The sequence below is a fragment of the Rhipicephalus microplus genome, chromosome 1, assembly GCF_043290135.1.
Source record: "Rhipicephalus microplus isolate Deutch F79 chromosome 1, USDA_Rmic, whole genome shotgun sequence".
In the NCBI taxonomy this organism is placed as follows: Eukaryota; Metazoa; Arthropoda; class Arachnida; order Ixodida; family Ixodidae; genus Rhipicephalus; species Rhipicephalus microplus.
The window spans coordinates 289,782,405-289,801,143 of NC_134700.1; the positions used below are offsets into that span (position 1 = coordinate 289,782,405).

General features: G+C 42.9%; 1 protein-coding gene across 2 annotated transcripts in view; it reads right to left on the reverse strand.

Annotated features, from left to right (window-relative positions):
* The window catches only part of ssp3 (SCAPER domain-containing protein short spindle 3), a 163,644-nt gene that overhangs the window by 135,592 nt on the left and 9,313 nt on the right, over positions 1-18,739 (reverse strand). For both annotated transcript variants that reach the window (XM_075865109.1, XM_075865110.1), the window contains exons 3-9: positions 17,379-17,479; positions 15,063-15,337; positions 13,623-13,907; positions 10,974-11,363; positions 8,157-8,731; positions 7,522-7,585; positions 6,630-6,759 (exon numbers count right to left, since the gene is read on the reverse strand). In XM_075865109.1, the coding sequence (XP_075721224.1) occupies positions 6,630-6,759; positions 7,522-7,585; positions 8,157-8,731; positions 10,974-11,363; positions 13,623-13,907; positions 15,063-15,337; positions 17,379-17,479 (1,820 nt within the window). The remainder of the gene's footprint in view (positions 1-6,629; positions 6,760-7,521; positions 7,586-8,156; positions 8,732-10,973; positions 11,364-13,622; positions 13,908-15,062; positions 15,338-17,378; positions 17,480-18,739) is intronic.

Here is an 18,739-nt window from a genome sequence, read left to right on the forward strand (position 1 = left end):
CGTCGTTCTGAAATTAGGTAAATAAATGTGTATGTGTGTTTTGCTGTACCAACCGCGTCGACTGTGTCCGTTCACACCAAGAGCGTGGTGCTCGCCATTCGAGACCCCACAAGATGTAAAGCGTCTTATGGTCTATCCCAATCCGGTGTGTGGCGTGACCACTATTAGAGTGCGTGCGCGCCCCTCCCCCTCTCTCGCCTCGCAACGGTGACGCAGGCAGCATCTGCTTGCTCCCCCTCTCTCTACTCTAGACATCCCTGCCAGCGGCGTTCATACCCCATGGTGCTTGCCCGTCCCCTCCCCATCTACTACGCTCCCCCCTCTCTGGCCTCGCAACGCCGACGCAGGCAGCGTCTGCTAACGCGTTTCTTGATTGAAAAAAACAACTTGTAGCGCTTTGCAACTGTTCACTGGCCACTACAGAAATTAGCAGAAAGCGGACTGTGGGTCTCTGTGTCCAATCGAAGTCTTCTGTTTTTCATTGCACATTAGGAGCAATTGGCATTTTCCAGTAGGAAACAACAGGCAGTCCATGACTTCGTGCTTTGCACCCCCCCTCCCCCAATTTCTCTCCTGCGCAACCTCAACTCTGCGTCAACACCACCGCCCGTGTTAGGGATAGCGCCAACTGCTTCGCATTCACACAATTACTCTTAGCGGGAGCTCGTGTAATTTTTATCTACACTCTGCTTTCCCCTGATGGCACTCCGCAATATTTCATTTGTTTTTCATCATCCTGCAGATACACAAAAACACCTCCGGTTCTCTACGCATGCGCGCAGATGCCCGGGACATACAAAGCAGTCGATGTGAAGTGGAATAATACATGTGTAGCGGCTAATCGACCTTCCTATTGACTAGGAGGCCCTGCAGCCTTAACAGTGCTGAAAAAAATTCTGACATGGAGTATAGACCTTTAACGTGGGTGCCACCACATTGCCTAGCGGGCGGCACCGTCCCTGGTCTGGCAACCTACTGAAGCGTGCCAAGCTCTGCATTTTTGTGGAAGGTGTTCGTACGGTTGCAGTTGCAGGTACGGTCAGTTATTTTCATTCTGGTGGGCTGAATTTCGTCTAAAATAATGCAGTATAGGTAGGAAATGAGTCTGTGAGATGTCCTCAAAGATATTGATTTGCTCGAGGTCAAATATAATAATATGCGACGACGTGAACCTGTCACTTTAAAGGGTCAGTGTCGTATGGTTTTGGCACTCTTTCTGTTAGAAAAGCTTAAGGATATTTCCACTCGTTCCAGCAGGGCAAGCAAGTAATTTTTTCCTGGACTGTAATATTTAAGTTTGTTTTCTTCACTCGTGATTTGTATGTCTTCTTGCAGCAACTATCACCCGTACAAGCGGTCATACGGGAGCATGAAGTTGTGATTTCTCGGCATTTGTTTCTTGCTCACAAACTGTTTTCTTTCTTTTGCTTGACTTTGAATGACCCCTTATTACTCGCTCATTTAGCTTTTTCCAGTAAGCCTTCCCCTTCGAGTCCCGAACGGGGGCGACCTTGATGGCTCCGCTCGTGAACCATGTGAATGAAGGTGTCTTCTTTATTTCCCGTGCACTGGTCTCCTGCGTTCGCCTTCACTGAACCGATCAGCTTCGTTAGTTGACGGGTCGGTGTTTCTTGCTCACAAATTGTTTTCTTTCTTTTGCTTGACTTTGAATGACCCCTTATTACTTGCTCATTTAGTATTTCCTATCGTTGAGGACGAAATTAGAACTGTTTCCTGGCAGGTGCTGGTACGCGAAAAGCAATGCTGATGTTTACATGCTAGCACGCTTCATTTTCTTTTCTTTTTTTTTTCTTTTTAGAGTCGTGGCATTTGATTGGACTGCGGTGGAGATAAAGTGAAGATATCGTTTCTTCTGCCGATGAGGCACCAAGCGCACCCGGGCTCAAGCCTATGATTGGCATAGAAGCGATTTCAAGTTTCGCGTTTTTCATGTTTCGTGTTTTTCAAACACTGACCCTCTGTACTGCTTTTGCAAAATCTTGGCTGTCGTCCGCAATGACCCGTTGTACAGTTTTTGCAAAATCTTGGCTGTCGTCCGCATAGCTAAGCAGCAAAATTTACAGTTATAGAAATTACAGACAACTGCAACAATGTGGTTTATTTTGTTTAGCTCTTAGAGGAGAATTAAGTATTTGCTCTGAGAGGAGAATTAAGTATGTTGTATATCGATGAGTAACTTCTCAGACACAGTTCTTGATCACGCAAAAAAATTGTATTCCTGAGACAGTTGTTCCAAACACGAAGTTACAGAAATTCTCCCCCCCCCCCTTTTTTTTCTACTATTCTGCTTTTATCTCTCATATCGGACACGATACACTCTGCTGTCTTACAAAAGTTGTGCACTCGTGACAGGTATTCTGCAACGTCATTTTCATGTAAAGTTCAGCGAATGTTCGGGGTTCACAAGGCCAGTGCCTAGCACAAATTAAATTAGTCATGCCGGTTACGCCACTGCAAAGTGAGGGGTCTCTCATCCGTCTTAATACAGCCACATCAACTATATTGATCAACATGTTGAGCCGATATATGAGGCTAATTGTTTTCACCAAGCCCATCATACTAAACTTTCATACTAAAACGAAGAATTTGAAAGGTACACAGTACAGCATTGAGCAGGATTATTCATCCGAAACGCGCACTGTACGAAAGAAGCTTTGGGAATATGGTAAAGCGAAAAGGGCGGATAAGAAAAACCTGGTTAAGCTAAAAGCCGATAAACTGATTATAAACGGCAGAGCATTTACTTGGGATGATGAAAAGGAAGAAGTCGTTGCCTTGTCTAAACGATGACAGGAAAATTGTACCATCTGCGTTCATCGTGATTTATTTATTGCAGTAGTGAATTGCCGAAGTGTAATAAACAAAATAGACGAATTCGCTGGCTTGCTTGATACCGTGAAGGCCGATGTCGTGTTCGGTACAGAATCTTGGCTCAACCCATCCATCTCTGATCATGAAGTGTTTCCTAACAATTATACTGCCTACCGTAAAGATAGGCCGAGTCATGGGGGTGGTGTTTTCTTGTTAGTTCACTCGTCCCTTTCATCCACTAATCTTGATATCGGTAATGACGCTGTTGAATCTGTCTGGAGTACTGTTACAGTCAGTAACAATTTTTCTTTTGTAGCTGGGACGTTTTATCGACCGCCCGCCGCGAACTCCAGTATTTTGCAATTATTAGGTGACATCGTTTCACAGGCGTCTGACCGTACGATATTATTAGCAGGTGATTTTAATTTACCCGATCTAAAATGGTGAAGTCACTCATGCGAGGTGCTGCATGCCAGCCGTAATAACCTAGAAATGAAGAACATTGTTGACACTTTTGGGTTGATACAGTACGTTTTAGAACCCACAAGACTTAAGCATACCCTAGATCTTCTCTTTTGTAACTCCCCTAATTTAGTAAGTAACGTTGATATCATCCCAGGCATTAGTGACCATCAGGTTGTAGTAGCAGGTGTTACAACAAAAATTCAAAAAATCACGAAGAGTATCAGAAGAAAGTTGTTCTTTTTTGATAAAGGCGACTATCCGTCAATTTCCGCAAGGCTTCTTGATTATTTGCCTGTATTTGAATGCTTGGTAGAGGAACACAGTGTAGAGTATTTGTGGAACACATTTAAAAATAAGATACTCGAACTCTCAGAGCAGTACATACCAAGTATGGATTCGGCTAAGCTTAATAAACGTAAAAAACCGTGGGTGACTTACAGTATCCTGAAACTAATTAAGAAACGAAGACGGGTATTCAAAAAATACAAAAAAATGAAAGGTAAGGTTCATTATAAGAAGCTACAGGAGCTAACACGTGAATATAAAGAAGAATCAGTAAATGCAAAGCAGCATTTTTTTAAACGATTGAATGAAAATATGAGTACAAATCCTAAACCTTTCTGGCAATATCTAAAGGGATGTGGGTCTGATCCGGTTGGAATAAATGAACTTATTTTCGATGGACGCACTCTTTCCAATGATACGGATAAAGCCACGTGCCTAAATAATTACTTCCAATCCGTTTTTCTTCCTAAATCTGCATTGAGCTCACCCTTGCCAAGTAGCAGTGTTCCTCTCATGGAACCTCTTGAAATTAGTGTCAGCGGTATTGAGGCCTTGCTCAGGAATCTCGACGACAGTAAAGCTATCGGCCCTGACGGTGTCTCTCCAAGAGTTTTAAAACAGTGCGTTAACCCCATTTCGCTCTACCTTTACCTGATCTTTGAAAAATCACTAAGTACTGGCCAGTTGCCACAAGACTGGAAAGTGGCAAATGTAGTCCCGATCCACAAAGGAGGTCCTAAAAAAGACGTCACGAATTATAGACCTATTTCGCTTACCTCGATATCATGTAAAATCATTGAACATGTAATATATAAGGCTCTAATGAAGCATTTATTAGATTACGATTTGTTAACAAAGACTCAACACGGTTTTCGTAAGGGCTTTTCCTGTACGACCCAGCTTCTCGAGTTCTACAACGATCTAGTATCTGAAATTGATCTAGGTGGGCAAACAGACTGCATCTTTTTAGACTTCAGTAAAGCTTTCGACACTGTTTCGCATCCTCTGCTCCTCGAAAAATTACGCATATTTAATATAGATGAAAGAATTTTTAATTGGATAGAGAATTACCTGTCACAACGCCGCCAATGTGTTGTCCTGAATGGTACTAAGTCGGAATTTCTAGAGGTCACGTCGGGCGTCCCCCAGGGATCTGTATTGGGGCCTCTGCTATTCATAATTTTTATAAATGACATTAACAAAGATATAAGCTCAAGTATACGGCTCTTTGCTGATGATTGCGTAGTCTACAGAAAAATTCAGAAAGAACATGATGTCCTTGAATTGCAGGCTGATCTTGCACGTATTCATCAATGGTGCCTTAAGTGGCAAATGAAGTTAAACACAAATAAGTGCGTTCATGTGTGTTTTACAAAGAAGAAAAAAATATTTGATGCAAATTTTAGTCTAGGAGGAAATAAATTAGATAAAAAATACTCGTACAAATATTTGGGTGTATTGCTGTCGCATGATTGTTCCTGGAATGCACATATGGATTATGTGGTTTCCAAAGCCGCGATAGCGTTGAATTATATTCAAAGGAATTTGAGATGTGCAGATCCTAACCTTAGAAGCACGGCCTACCTCACTTGTATTCGTCCAATCCTGGAGTATGCCTGTACTCTTTGGGACCCAACACAAACAGGTTTGATAAATAAATTAGAAAAAATACAAAACAGAGCAGCCAGGTTTGTTTTGGGTCGGTACGGACAAAAGCAGAGTTGTACCGAAATGAAAAAGGAGTTAAACTGGGAGTTACTGTCGTCCCGTCGCAAAAAATTGCGTTTGAAGCTTTTATACCAGATATTTCATAAAAAAACGGGACTAGACAGCGACACTTACTTAAAAAGACCAGATTACATATCTCAACGTACAGACCACATACACAAAATAAAGCCGTGCCGGGCCAGGACGAACCTGTATTCAAACTCGTTTTTTGTTAAAACTATTAACGAATGGAATTGTTTGACATCTGAGCAAGTGTGCAGTGTTAATGAAGATGTATTTTTTTCAACTTTGTAACCCCCCTGCTGTAACGCCTCTGGCAAAGCGGGGATATGTATGAATAAAGAATAAAGAATAAAGAAGCGAAAACAATACAGGTGGCTACTCGAGTGGTGCTTAAATGTTTAGCACTTTAACGGACTAGGCTGCACTTGATTGCTTATGTTTGGTTGTCAATATAATTATATCCGACTGTGATTTGGTTGAATAGAAAACTGGGCATTCCAGGTATACTGTAGCACTTGCCGATATGAAACTTGTCACATAACACAAACAATGTACCATGAAGCAATTGCAAACGCTGCAAATTTGGTGATGTGTGCCGCATACATATTTAGGCGGCTGTTTCCTTTTTTTTTTTTTTGCACGCCCAGGAAGTCGCCCGTTTCCAAGGACTCGAGGCCATATTCTAGGTGGTGTGCTTGCAACCCCACCCCTCTAAATACCGCCGGACATTCTCAATAAAGTTCTTTACTCACTTACTGTTGTAGTTCTTAAAACAACCAAACATGACTGTCTTCTCGTTGACCTTTCACTAACTGACATATCGACTAAAAGAGAAGAAAATCCACAGTTCGACCAGGAACATGCTAAACTGCTAGACAACGCCACACATCTACGCACCAACCCATACACTTCATGCAGTCTGCACGTTCCAGAAAGGAAGAAAGCACTGGTTGCCAGTCTGGTCCTCCTCACCCGATGGAACGGTCTATAAGTTGCACTCCACAGAGTTCTTAAGCTCAATTTTCCCAGTAACATGAGTACCGATCTCCAACAGTACTTGAAAGCAAAATTTTAGGGTAAGTAGAGCTCATATGGGCACCGATTTCGAAAATAACCATTTATAGGCACTTATACGAATTTAGGCACAAATGTAAAAAAAAAGACATTTATAGGCACTTTAAAAACACTACCAGAGTCCTCCTTACCCTCTAATTCATGCTTATATGTCAAAGTGGCTCGATAGGAACTCAAGAACCAAAATAGGCATTTGCCTGTAATTTGGTGTCTACTTACAACCATGCAGAAGCGTAACTGACCTCTTTCGTGTTGCACAAGATAGCTTCTCGTGCATTTGAAGTGCCCGTCCTGGAGTGCGTAGTTCAAGATCCTCTAAGCAATCCATTTGATCACCCCAGCTCAGTCCCATGTCATGAACCATTTCCTCAGCTGCAATGACAATAATTTACTCAATACAATGTAATAAAGAGACATCAATTACCATTCTTTGCTCAATTTCATCATAGATGATTTTTTCACTACTGGAACAAGAAGTCTACAGAAAAACATGGTTATCACAAAATGACAGAATCTACTGAAAACACAGGCACACCTGTGACAACTGTACACTGAGGCAAACAAGAAAATACGGGATACTATAACTATATGCATAGTAGGGCTCTTCACAGTCCTGGAGGAACGTGAAATACTCGAAGATTATACTGAAACATTTTTTAGTATAACAATTGCTCCTAATAACCATGTCATGCCATGGCAAATCTGGCCACCCGAAGTAATGTTGGCTCTGGTGTAAGTACAACTCGTGTCAAAATTATGTGAATGCAACAAATTGTAGATGCTGTAAACAGAAGTGTGTGCATTACTTAGCCATAACTTTTCACATATCAATTATTAGGTATCCTACAAAGCCATGTGACAAAAACATGATACATAAACAGCACACATGGTGGCTGGCACTTACTTGCAAATGTACAGTATTAAATGAGTTGTCTTACAGACATCATTAATCATAAAGACGTATACAAAACATGCAGCACAAAAACAAGCAACAAACACAAAAAGATCAGACATAATAGCACTGTTGTCCACTGATAATGCACTGTTCTAGACAATCATGGTCAACTAACTAGCCTGACCTACTGCCCTTATTTTAGCACAATTGCTTCAAAACTATTCCTTTACAAAACACACCTTCAAGTGCTTGCTCTTGGACTTCAACGACATCCTCTTCAAAGGGTGACATGGGTTTTGGCTCCTGTAATTAAGCAAATATTCAATTAGCAAACATTTCCAAGTTTTACTCTCTTTATCATTATCACAATCAGTTTATTTTTCCAATTACCCTCAATTTGATGCCTTTGCACATATTTTATGCCTTCAATTCAATTTTTTAACCGGATATATAGTTGTGTCATCCGTAGCCATACTTCCATACCTTTAATGTTTTCATAGTTTGGATATTAACAGAAATTCTAAATACTGCCAACAAAAATTATGCAAATGAAGAAACATGGTTGACTTTTATCACAAACAAACTTTTTGCTTGTCACGAAATATGCTTTTGTGACTGCTACGCTCTTGTAGTTCTATGTTATCACAACCAGCTGAACCTATTTATCATAAACAAAGTTTCTGTGTGCAGATGTCTTTGCGTTAAACAACAGCTGGAACCATAGACCCCATCTTTGTAAAACTGACCTTTCAACAGTGTATTACTATCACGACACAGTCACTGTGACAAGTGTACTTCACTTACACGAAAGCTAACACACAAGATAAATAGTTACCACGGAAGCAGCAACTGAACAGCATTCTTGTTGACTTACTTGGCAAAATTCTTCTTCTTGTGCCAGATCCTCTTGTTTTGGGGACAGCCTGTTTGCCTCCACGGTCTCAGAGACACAGTTTGCGTCGCCTTTAGCATCCACTTGAGGAGAGGCTTCAGGTGTGACAATTTCCTTCACATTGTTGTCTGTTTCAGGCACAGAAGCCTCATCAACTTTCTTGCTCTGCTGCATTGGGCATAGAAAGCTTTTTGACCTGGTCCCAAGACTCGGGGCTGCTGTGGTTTTACGTGAAGCAACAGCATCTTTCTGACTATTTGGCAGCACTAAGGAAGGCATGGACGTAGCACTTTTTGGGCCAAGCTGCTTCCCTGTCATACCCTTGCCTGAATTTCTCACTGGTCTCGACGACGGTGGCATGCTGGAAAGTGGTGCTGAAGAACGCCGAGGAGTCTTCACTCGAGAGGGAGCAGGTGCCGAAATTGCCGGTACTGACGGAGACCGCTTGACTCCCATGGATTGGCTTGGTGGTGCCTGGTGTGTGATCATTTTCTTGGGAGGAGAATTGCGGGATCGTGGCTTGTTGCGGCGCACAGTCTCCCAGCCTTCAGAATCATCTGCGTAAGGCGAGACCAAAACATCCTAGAATCGCTGCCGATTTGCCTATCTATAAACCAATGTTCTGACCTAGTCGGATGTTAATGCAGTGGTGGCAATGCCTCCCAGCATTTTGGAGCAGCCATTGGAGCAGTCAAAATCTGCTTTTGGAGCAGCTACCTCTGTGTTTGGAGCATGCACAGGCTTTTCATGATACACAGAGAGGAAGAAAATTTAGCTTTAATTTAGTTTAATGTTCCGTTCAGTTTACATAATTATTTATACAGAAGCAGCAAGCCCACAACATAAGCGCAAAAAAATAAAAAAAAGCAGGATCATATACAGAGGTGGTGACTTAAGATTGTGAAGGATATTGCACCAACAATTAAGCTACCTGCAGCATGAAGTTCTAGCAGAGTGCACGCACACTCACTCTATATAGCGTGTGCACGGGTAGGAAGTGGGGCCGAGAGGAGGGGGGGCACAATGCCAGACCCATACATTGACATAATAGGGAGAGGGGCATGAGGGGGGGTGCAGTTAGCCCCATACATTGACATGATAGGAAGGAGGCACTGCGACGAACTTCTGCCCCACCCCCTGAAGGGGAACCCTCAGCATGCCTATGCACCCCCCCCCACACACACACCCATTCAAAGCTTTTAACAGTGAAACCTCGTTAATACATACGTACATACGCGCTGAGAACGCAGCTAACTGCGCACAAGACATAGTATCAACTACCAATTTTCATTTCTTTATGTGTGCCATCGCCGCTAAAGAATGAATAAATACATTGTCACAGTAAATATCGCCTGAAGTGCCCATCACAAAGCCAGTTCTTTCTGTTTGCCGAATTTCAGAAATGATTGACCCTCTCACATGGTCGTACGATGGCACGCGGTGGTGACATTAAGAAGCATTAAGAAGCATTAAGAAACAGACATAAGTGGCTCTCCGCAATAAATGTGTGCTGCGATCTGCTACTTAACGAAAACAGACACAGCTTTTTTGAAACGCGTTACAGTTGCAGGGAGCCGATCGTCTACTGGCTAGTTACCTGGAGCGCTTCGCCTATTTAGCGTACACACCATGCCAAGCCACTTGCGCCCCTTCCGCTTCAGACCACGCAGAGATGCAGCAAGAAAGCTATTACGTTAACGCGATGATGCGAGCTTTCTACAAGCGATGCTCTAGCGGTCCTTACAGGGGACTGAGGCAAGTTTGGGTTGTCACCCAGTGAAAGCGTACAGTATGATTATAACGGCACAACGCTTGCTGTCTTGGTGCCCGCTATCTACAATGCTCAAGTTTGCAACAGTGAGCTACTTTTGTTTTTGCAAAGCTGTGCACGCTGAAAACGATCCCTACAATGATCGACGGGGCAGCGAACGGCGCCTCTGCACGCTATGGCAGTTGCCAGCTATCAAAAGCGTGCAGTAGGCTTAAAGCGGCACTACGCCACACACGTAGGGATATCATCAGCGATGTCATACTGGTGCGCCTTTCAGTGGTCGCCACATCGCCTTCGTTTATTGCCAGTGGTTACCAGAAAAAGTACCACTACAATAGCACGGAAGTGGGAATAATTGATCGGCCTATTTCGTGCTCTTGCAGCTGCGCACCTGCACACAAATGCAGCAGCCCAAGTGTACAAGATGGCGGCCATCATGCAATATCCACTCATATGCGTGCTGTAAACATTACTTTCAGTTCCAAAACCACATTGTGGAGCAGCTATGGCGCATATAAGACAAAAAAGATTTTTTTGGAGCAGTATAGAACTGTGATTTCCAGTTGGCGCACGTTGGTGCAATCGGCACAGCTTTTCCACCACTGTTAATGCCATTATTTTTGTTATTTCATGTATATATGTATTTGCACCATAGTTACTTTAGAAGTGTAACAGCAGGTAAAACCACATCAATGACAACAGTCTGTATGACTCGGAAAAACAGACCACAGGGTGTACTGTTATGGCACAGGTCATGTTTCATAATACATCCTTCTTAACGATGTATAACACGAGATCGTCTTTCAAGATAAATCAGAAAAATTCCCGATTTCTTTGGCTGTAACAAATTTTATCCTCTCCACCTGCTGCCTCTAAGTTCTCAATGTTAGAGGTATGCTTGCTGAGAAGTTATAGAAGCATCCTTGGGGATATTTCTTTTACCATTGTTGAGGGTTTATCTGTTACAGAACTGTAGCCGTTACATACCAGAACGCTCCCAGTAGTTTTACTGCAGGTGCGGCACTTACCAGGTTCTCCAGCAATGGGGTCCAAGGAGGCACTTTTTGTCAAGCCATGGTCTTCAGATGCACTTGGTCCTTTTACTTTGTCTGCCCAGCTGCGGCCACTGGAGCTACTGCTCAGTGACAGAGTGGATCCGCTCTTTCCGTCTTCTCCTGACTTGACCAGTGCATTTGTGGTTTGATCTGAAGCAGCCTTCTGAGATGATAAAGCTGACATGTGTGTGGTGTACGGAGTTGATGTGCTACGGCTTGGCCCACTCGTCCTCTGCGAGTGCAGGGTAGCACTTGACCTGGTTGCCAACGCACTGGATTCTGCGGCACGAGGCTTTGTCGTGGCAGAATGTGCCCCTTGCTGGCCAATCTTCAGTGAAGAACTGTACGATATGGCCTTGTTTTCTGTATAATACCAAAAAAAAAGCAAATGCATGCTCATTTGTTTATTGAGCATTAGGCTACCCAACACAAAAAACTTTACACCCTTGAAAAATATTCCTCGAGTTGTTAAAGGCCAACTGCAATGAAATTTGGCACTTCACAAAAAGTCATTATATAGATAGCCTAGCTAGAGCTAGTGCTGCCTGCCAAATGTCGCCTTCGAAATACAAGAGCTTACCTTAGAAAAAAAAACTTGCGAACGACGGCGTTTTTGAGACTGAAACTAGAAAAAACGCCATTATGACTGACCGTAAGTGACGTGACTGACAAAAAAATCCTCCACTCTGTGCTCCTCGAGCACGCACATCACGAACGCACCCCTTAGTGCGTGCGTTTTTTCTATATTAACCTAAAAAAGCTGCGTGAACATGCCTCTTATCGAACTCTGCTCCGGGCTTCCCACTGGTGGGTTTGCAGTGTCAGAAACACTGCTTGGCTTGCTATTGACTTCAATGCAGCATGAACGCCTTTCGAACGTACTGTCTTTAGGAAATGCCAAGGTAGCACAAACGCAGAGAGCGATTCAGTGTCAGGGAGGATTGCTCACAAGGAGCGATGCGGCGATGTTCTGTAGTAATCGTCATATCTGGTTCTGTCCAACTTGCCTGGGCACACCGCTAGATCTCCGTGTCGTCTGCTTGCTGACAATTAGAGCACCAATTATAAATTAAATACGTGACTGCAAGATTTTTCACTGTCATTATCGTGACTTACCATATATACACTACATATTCATGGCAGTTTCTACCCAAGCAAAATTGGCCTATAAAAGACAAGGAGCCATAAGAATATGTACATAGGTAGGATGCACCGAACCTTTGTCTTAATATAATAATAACAATATAGTGACGATACCACTACACCCCTATATACAGGGTATTCTTTTCTGACAATACAAATTCTTTTATAAAACTGCTATGACAGTCAGGCACCTGTTGCCTTCACAAAAAAAATCTACGTTGAGGTGAAAAAACCACTGCCGCACCTAAAGTAACATGAAAGTATTGTCAAACTTATAAATTTTTTAAATTATTAGCTGTTGCTTACATTGAAAAGTTGCAGGACATGAATATTTATGACATCCCCATTGTTTAGAAATCTGAAAAAACAGGTGCCATTTATGATATTAGTCTTCGAAACTCAATCCAGGCGATACCGAAACAGTGCAAAGTAAATATGGCCGTTATGCTATGTCAGAGAGGAACTTCACGTGACGAACACTGAAAAAGGAGAATCTTCACAGCAGAATTTGGTCAGGAAATACAAGTCATCTGAAAATGCACAGGTGGACTGCTCATTCTTGATTGATTTGTGAGCGTCCCAAAACCACCATATGATTATGAGAGACGCCGTAGTGGAGGGCTCCGGAAATTTTGACCACCTGGGGTTCTTCAACGTGCACCCAAATCTGAAAACACGGGCCTACAACATGCATCGGAAATGCAGCTGCCACAGCAGGGATTTGATCTCGCGACCTGCGGGTCAGCAGCCAAGTATCTTAGCCACTAGACCACCGTGGCGGGGCGGACTTCTCATTCTTTGCATGAGTTGTGTGATGCATATCTGTTTATTTTTTAAGCTCTAAAGGATTACACATAATTCTTTCACTTGTCTGCAAAAATAAGTGCCACAGTGGCTGCCCCTGTGAAAGAAAAGATCGATATGGTTTTCTTGTGCGCAGCAACACAGAAACAGATAACCACCAAACATTTCATGCAAAGAACAAGCGGTATACTCATACACTGGTATGCCAATTGCTGAGCACTGACCACCAACATCAAGCTTCTGCATAAATTCTCGCATTACCACTCACATAAAAGCTCTAATTTAACCACGACACTTACAAAGCTTAGCAAAACATTGTTTCTAAACCTTCTGGAGAAATTTTCACAGCAGGTCTTCAAGTAATTTTCAGCCTAGAGAAAATACATTTGAAGATAGATGAAAATAACAAGGCAACAAAGCCCTTGAGCTTCAGAGATAAGTGCTTTAGCATGTGACGAATGAGTCATCTTTTCACCTTTTTCCTCCACACACTACTACTGCACATACCATGCCATGAAAGAATCTATAAGAGTTTGTCTTACTAACACTCACCTCACCTTCTGCGACTGTCCTATTTCAAGTCACTCATTTTGAATCTAAGATAGATACCGCTGTTAGAAGTACAAAGAGAGTTAAGACCAGATATGATCCTCAGAGAAGCAACAAAATACGAACCTGCAGCAGCTTTGGGTTTTGTATCCACGGCTGTGCGCGTCAGCTTAGCCCCTCTTGTAGCTGTCAGCCGAGACCCTGAAGTGGCATAACCCGTCGGCGTTGTGGCTGGTGATATTCTTGAGGGTCTGGTTACATCAGAGCTCACAGTCACACCAGAAGAAGCCTTTGAAGGCTCCTTAGTGGAGCTTTTAGAACTATCAGGAGGCGATGCTGGGGCTTTGGCTTTAGACGCAGGACTTGGGTCAATCGATGTGCTTTTTTCAGAGGCAGCACTTTCAACTGTTTCTAGATGAAAGAAATAAAAAACAATATACAAATCAAACTTGGCCAGTAAAAAACAGGAAAATGGTATAGAATGCATATTACTAAATGTGCATCCTGAGCAAGGAAAGTACAAGCAATGTGACAATGACCTTGGTTAAGCCAGAGTGAACGGCACATTACGAACACACCAATATGAACTAAGTTGATGACTCAGTGTAAGCCTTCCTTAAGACAAAGAACTTCTCCAGAGCTGGCAAACCATACTATGGGAGTGGAGAGCCCAAAAGGCTTTAGCTCTTGCTCACAATTGTCAGTACCGTGTTTACACTTTAAACACTATTCACTAGAGTAATGGCTCTCAAGCATATTGGTCCCAGGGAACCCTGCAAGGCTCCGTTAAGTGCCAAGAAACCTCCCAATGCATGATCTCATTCAATGATAATGTAATCACATTACAGCAGTAAAAGATACAGTGGCAATGTAAGGATACAGACAGCTTTGCTTTCCTCCAAAGCATTTATGATGTAGCAGTTGACTGCGCCAAATAATAAGTGCAATATCAATGAAAATAGGCCTCACACTGAGCTTGTAATGTGACCGCAAATACACCACAACATTGCTTTTCTAAAACAAGCAATTGTCAAGGGTAGAGTGAGTTGCATTCATCCACACCCAGTGGTTCAAGCATAAGTATTTTTGAACGAAGACTGCATGAGAGCTTTAGCACTAAGCATAGACGTGTAATGCTGAACTTCTCAAAACAATACATATGTCAGGTTTTTTCAACTCTTTAAATAGCATATGCAAAACTATATTACATACATAATTACACGTGTGCATGAAGCCATAAGAGCAGGCCTAGAGCAACAGTGGTCAAGAGAGATGCAGGAGGTAACACAATGGATCCATACCAATTTATTTTATGCTCAATCTGCTCAGATTACATGCTCAGAGCCCAACTCAGTCAATCACGTACCCACAAGCAGCTGATGGCGAGACAGGAAGAAAATTAAGTGAAAGGAATCCTCATTCTCACCCAATGTCCTGGACTGTTCTATAACATTATTAACCAAGTACTGAATAATTAACTTGGATGTATTAACCAAGAGCTACCATAGCATATCCTCACTCAGCTATGATTTAGCTTTAAATGCTTCAAAGAAGAAGCCAGCGTACCGGGCACAACGTCGCATGTTGGCACCATAGCAGTCCTGGGAGCTGAGACACACGTTATGCTGGAAATGTCCCTCTTGGGTGTCGTTTCTGTGACTGGGTGCTTTTCCACCAAGTCTGGGCACACCTGGCCAGATTCACTGGTGCCGCACTGAATGGCGACTGAAACTAAGCATGAAGTGCGCTGTCCAGTGCTGCCCGAACGAAGACCCCAGCTTCGTGGAGTTACTCCTCTTCCCAATGATGACTTGCGCACCTCCCAGGCTAAACATGTCGGTCTGAAAATGAAGATAATCGATTCAAGATTCTGCAAATCGTGGGAAAAGAAGTTTACATAGAAACTTCACTACTTACTCTACATAAAAATGAACACTACAGCCATGCAACGGTAATGAGTTCTGAAGGTGAGAATTTAGGACTTTGCTTAGAAACACCTGCCAGTGTTAAATATGGACTCTAAATTGACTGATGAGGCCTAATGTTGTAAAACACAGAGGCTATTAGTTAAGTCACAGCAGAGAACTTTAAATGGGTTCTGAAAAACCGGACAACTTTAACATGTCTGCAAAGGTCGGTGCAAGAGCGTTGCAGCCTTAATTCGCCATCAGAATGTGGCCACTGCAACTGAAAATCAAGCCTGCAACACTGTAATCAGTAGCTAAATGCTGTTGCCACTAAGAGACCACAGCAAGTGGGCAGGGAATCATATTTGATAAGGTCCGGCAGAAATTCAAACAAATGAATGATTTAATACCTGGTTTCAACATTTCAATTTGTGAACTGGTCAATGAGATACAGTGGATCCAGGGACAGTGGCTTTATTTAACTAAAGAAGGTTCTTTTATGTAATAAAACTGCCCTACAAGATCACTATAGTACAGTATTCCATCTTCAATGAACACTAGTACCAGTTAGCCGTTGTGGGAATTGAGGCTAGCCTGCTGCCTTTGCGCAGGCTTTGCCGCCTTTTCTGTCGTTCTCATGTCCCGACATGCCTGCCCTCCTTTGCTGTCTGCCGCACTGGGAGAGCGGAGTGACGTTTAATCCCCTCACCCGGAAGCAGATGTTAACTGTGGCGCCGCGCGCGGAGTCTCCCGAGAGGTTTTCGCGCGCTGTGTCGGGAGCAGGCAGACAGATACTCTCCGAGACTGCAAACGGTGAGCCACGCAATCTTTTCCGTCCATCGACCCCCGTCGCTCGGGGCTTGTCGACTTCGCTGACGGCGCTTCGTGCCCGAGGCGAACGCTCACCTTTTGTTGCCCACTGTGTACGCACGGCCGAAGGGTGGTACGGTGGCCTAGCTACGCCGACCCGTCTCCCTCCGAAGCTAACGCGAGCGCCTTTGCCCTCACTCGAGCAACCGGGCCTCGGTCCCGGAGTCTCCGTGGATTACCTTTACCGTGGAGACGTGCTCGTGGCACCCTGTGTAGTACTTTTATGCCCGTGGCGTGAATAAGCCTATTTGCTCTTCTGCCGCGCCTTTGCAACGGGCTGTACTGCGTTTGGTGTTGCCACAATAAAGTGTTGCGACTTTGAACAGTATCGTGTTCTCGCCATGGTGACGGTTAACGCGTGCCCTGCGGCTCGCTAAGACCGGACCCACGCTGGTGGCCGTACTCCTTCAGGATACGTGTACACCACACCGTGCACATGCAACCTTTCATTGCAACATTCATATGATGTTGCAGCCAAGACAGCAGAATAGTGCTGCACAGGCATGGTATAAATAATGTGCCAACATTTTCATTATTAATTGATGCACAAATTTTCTCTGTACATACAAATGCTAGACTCCCTGCAAGAGAGAAAGAAAAAAAAAGGTGGGAGACCATATCAAAGATGAGCCTCGAGATAGCTCACAACAAATTCCTCGGTTTTCTGAGCCAAGACAACAATATCACCATGAGGTGCGCCACAGAGAAATCTTTTTTTATTGTTTTATGTATACCTAAGTCTGCATACACTAGAATTTCACAAGAGCAGCTGCCACGAATGGAATCAAACCCGTTACCGTAAGCTCAGCAACGCACTGATATAGCCAAAGCTACCAAATTGGGTAGAACCAGTCAAAATGAAAGTGAACAATTAGTACACTGTTTGAATAACATAGGGTGAACAAACAAAGAAAAAATTAGAAAGTTCTCCACTGAAGACAAGAGTGATTGACCAGCATATATTCACTTGCTTGCATAAACATAAGCATAAATTTCCAATCCCATAGCAGAACACTGCGCTAAGAGTATTTATGAAACCGGTATAGCACTTCAAACAGCAAGCAAGCTAAGCGAGTTGGGGTGAGTAATACGGACAACTGATCACCTGTCTGGAGGCGGCGTATTCTCAAGTTGTTTACTCAGCTGTATCCAATTGATCAAGGCAGTGAACTCTTTCCTATAGTTCTCCAAGATCAAAATGGCCTCCTAGAACAAATGAGACAAAAAATAAGCATACCTACCCTTTATTTTTATTTTATCATACATGGGTTACTCACAGGATCACTCAATGACGGCAGATAGACTTAAAGAGAGCTACACGATACTGGGAAGAAACACCCTGTTATAGGGCAAAACACCGAGAGAACTTCAGTGACCCTTGGTGAGGTACTGGGGCTTCACAACAGGGTAAAGAGGTTTGAACCTTTTAGCATTGACCATGACATTGACTCGGGCTCCAAGATTAGTCCATAATTTTTTTGCATTATTTTTATCATCTTTTAGCATTGTTTGCAAGCTTCCAGAGGTAGCAACTAATTGCTGTGAGCTGATTTAATCTTGTTTGCTTAAGCAAGTCTATTCTTGCTATGTACTTAGGAGAGATTATTGCTGGGCGAGTTGCTGTGAGTTCATAATTGCTTTGCTGGGCAAGTTGGTGCAAGATCAAAAGTGCTTTAACTCTTTTGCTACTGCCAGAGAATGGTTATTTTTCATATTGCCTCGGAAAGAAAGTTTGTGCCCATTTTAAAAGTACTCTAGCATGCATTGCAGCATATCAAGTTGAACACAATGAAATTCTCTTTTAAAAAAAAAATGCAAGTTGTAGCACAACAAAAGTTTTTGAAATAAATAAAAATGCAAAAAGACAGTAATTTTTGGTTGCCAGCTGGTAAACAGTGCAATAAAAAAACACTATGTATGCAAAAATACTCAAAACAAAGTAAATTCATAAAGTTCATAAAGTAAATTCATAATATACATTTTGAAAACAGATGACCTATAAATAGTATAAAGAGTAATAAATATTCTACACAATGTTTCTATCAGAACTGAGTTGCTGCTTCATCGCTCATGCTACGCAGTGAATAATTACTTGGTTTTTCGTGAGACAAAGGAGAACTTGTGCGCATTTGTTATTAAATTTTTTTTAAAACAAGAGCCTGCAGCTGCTTTATTATATGGATGCTCACGATGTGAAGAATCCACTAATAAAGAAGATGTCCAATGAACTTCACTAGCTCACCAAGCATTACTTCTTTTCACTAGCCACCTCTCCCCGCATAGGTTGGCATTGCAATTATGCGTCTAAGCATATTTATTTGTATTTTTGCAGATAGTACTGAAAAAAAAAAAGAACGATATCATGTGCAGTCCAGAAACGTCTCGCGCCACTTAATAGTGGGGGGCCAGAATGTGCTCCGGTGGGCTTCTTGTCATGAGGAGAACCTCTGCAGCCGGCGCAAGTGC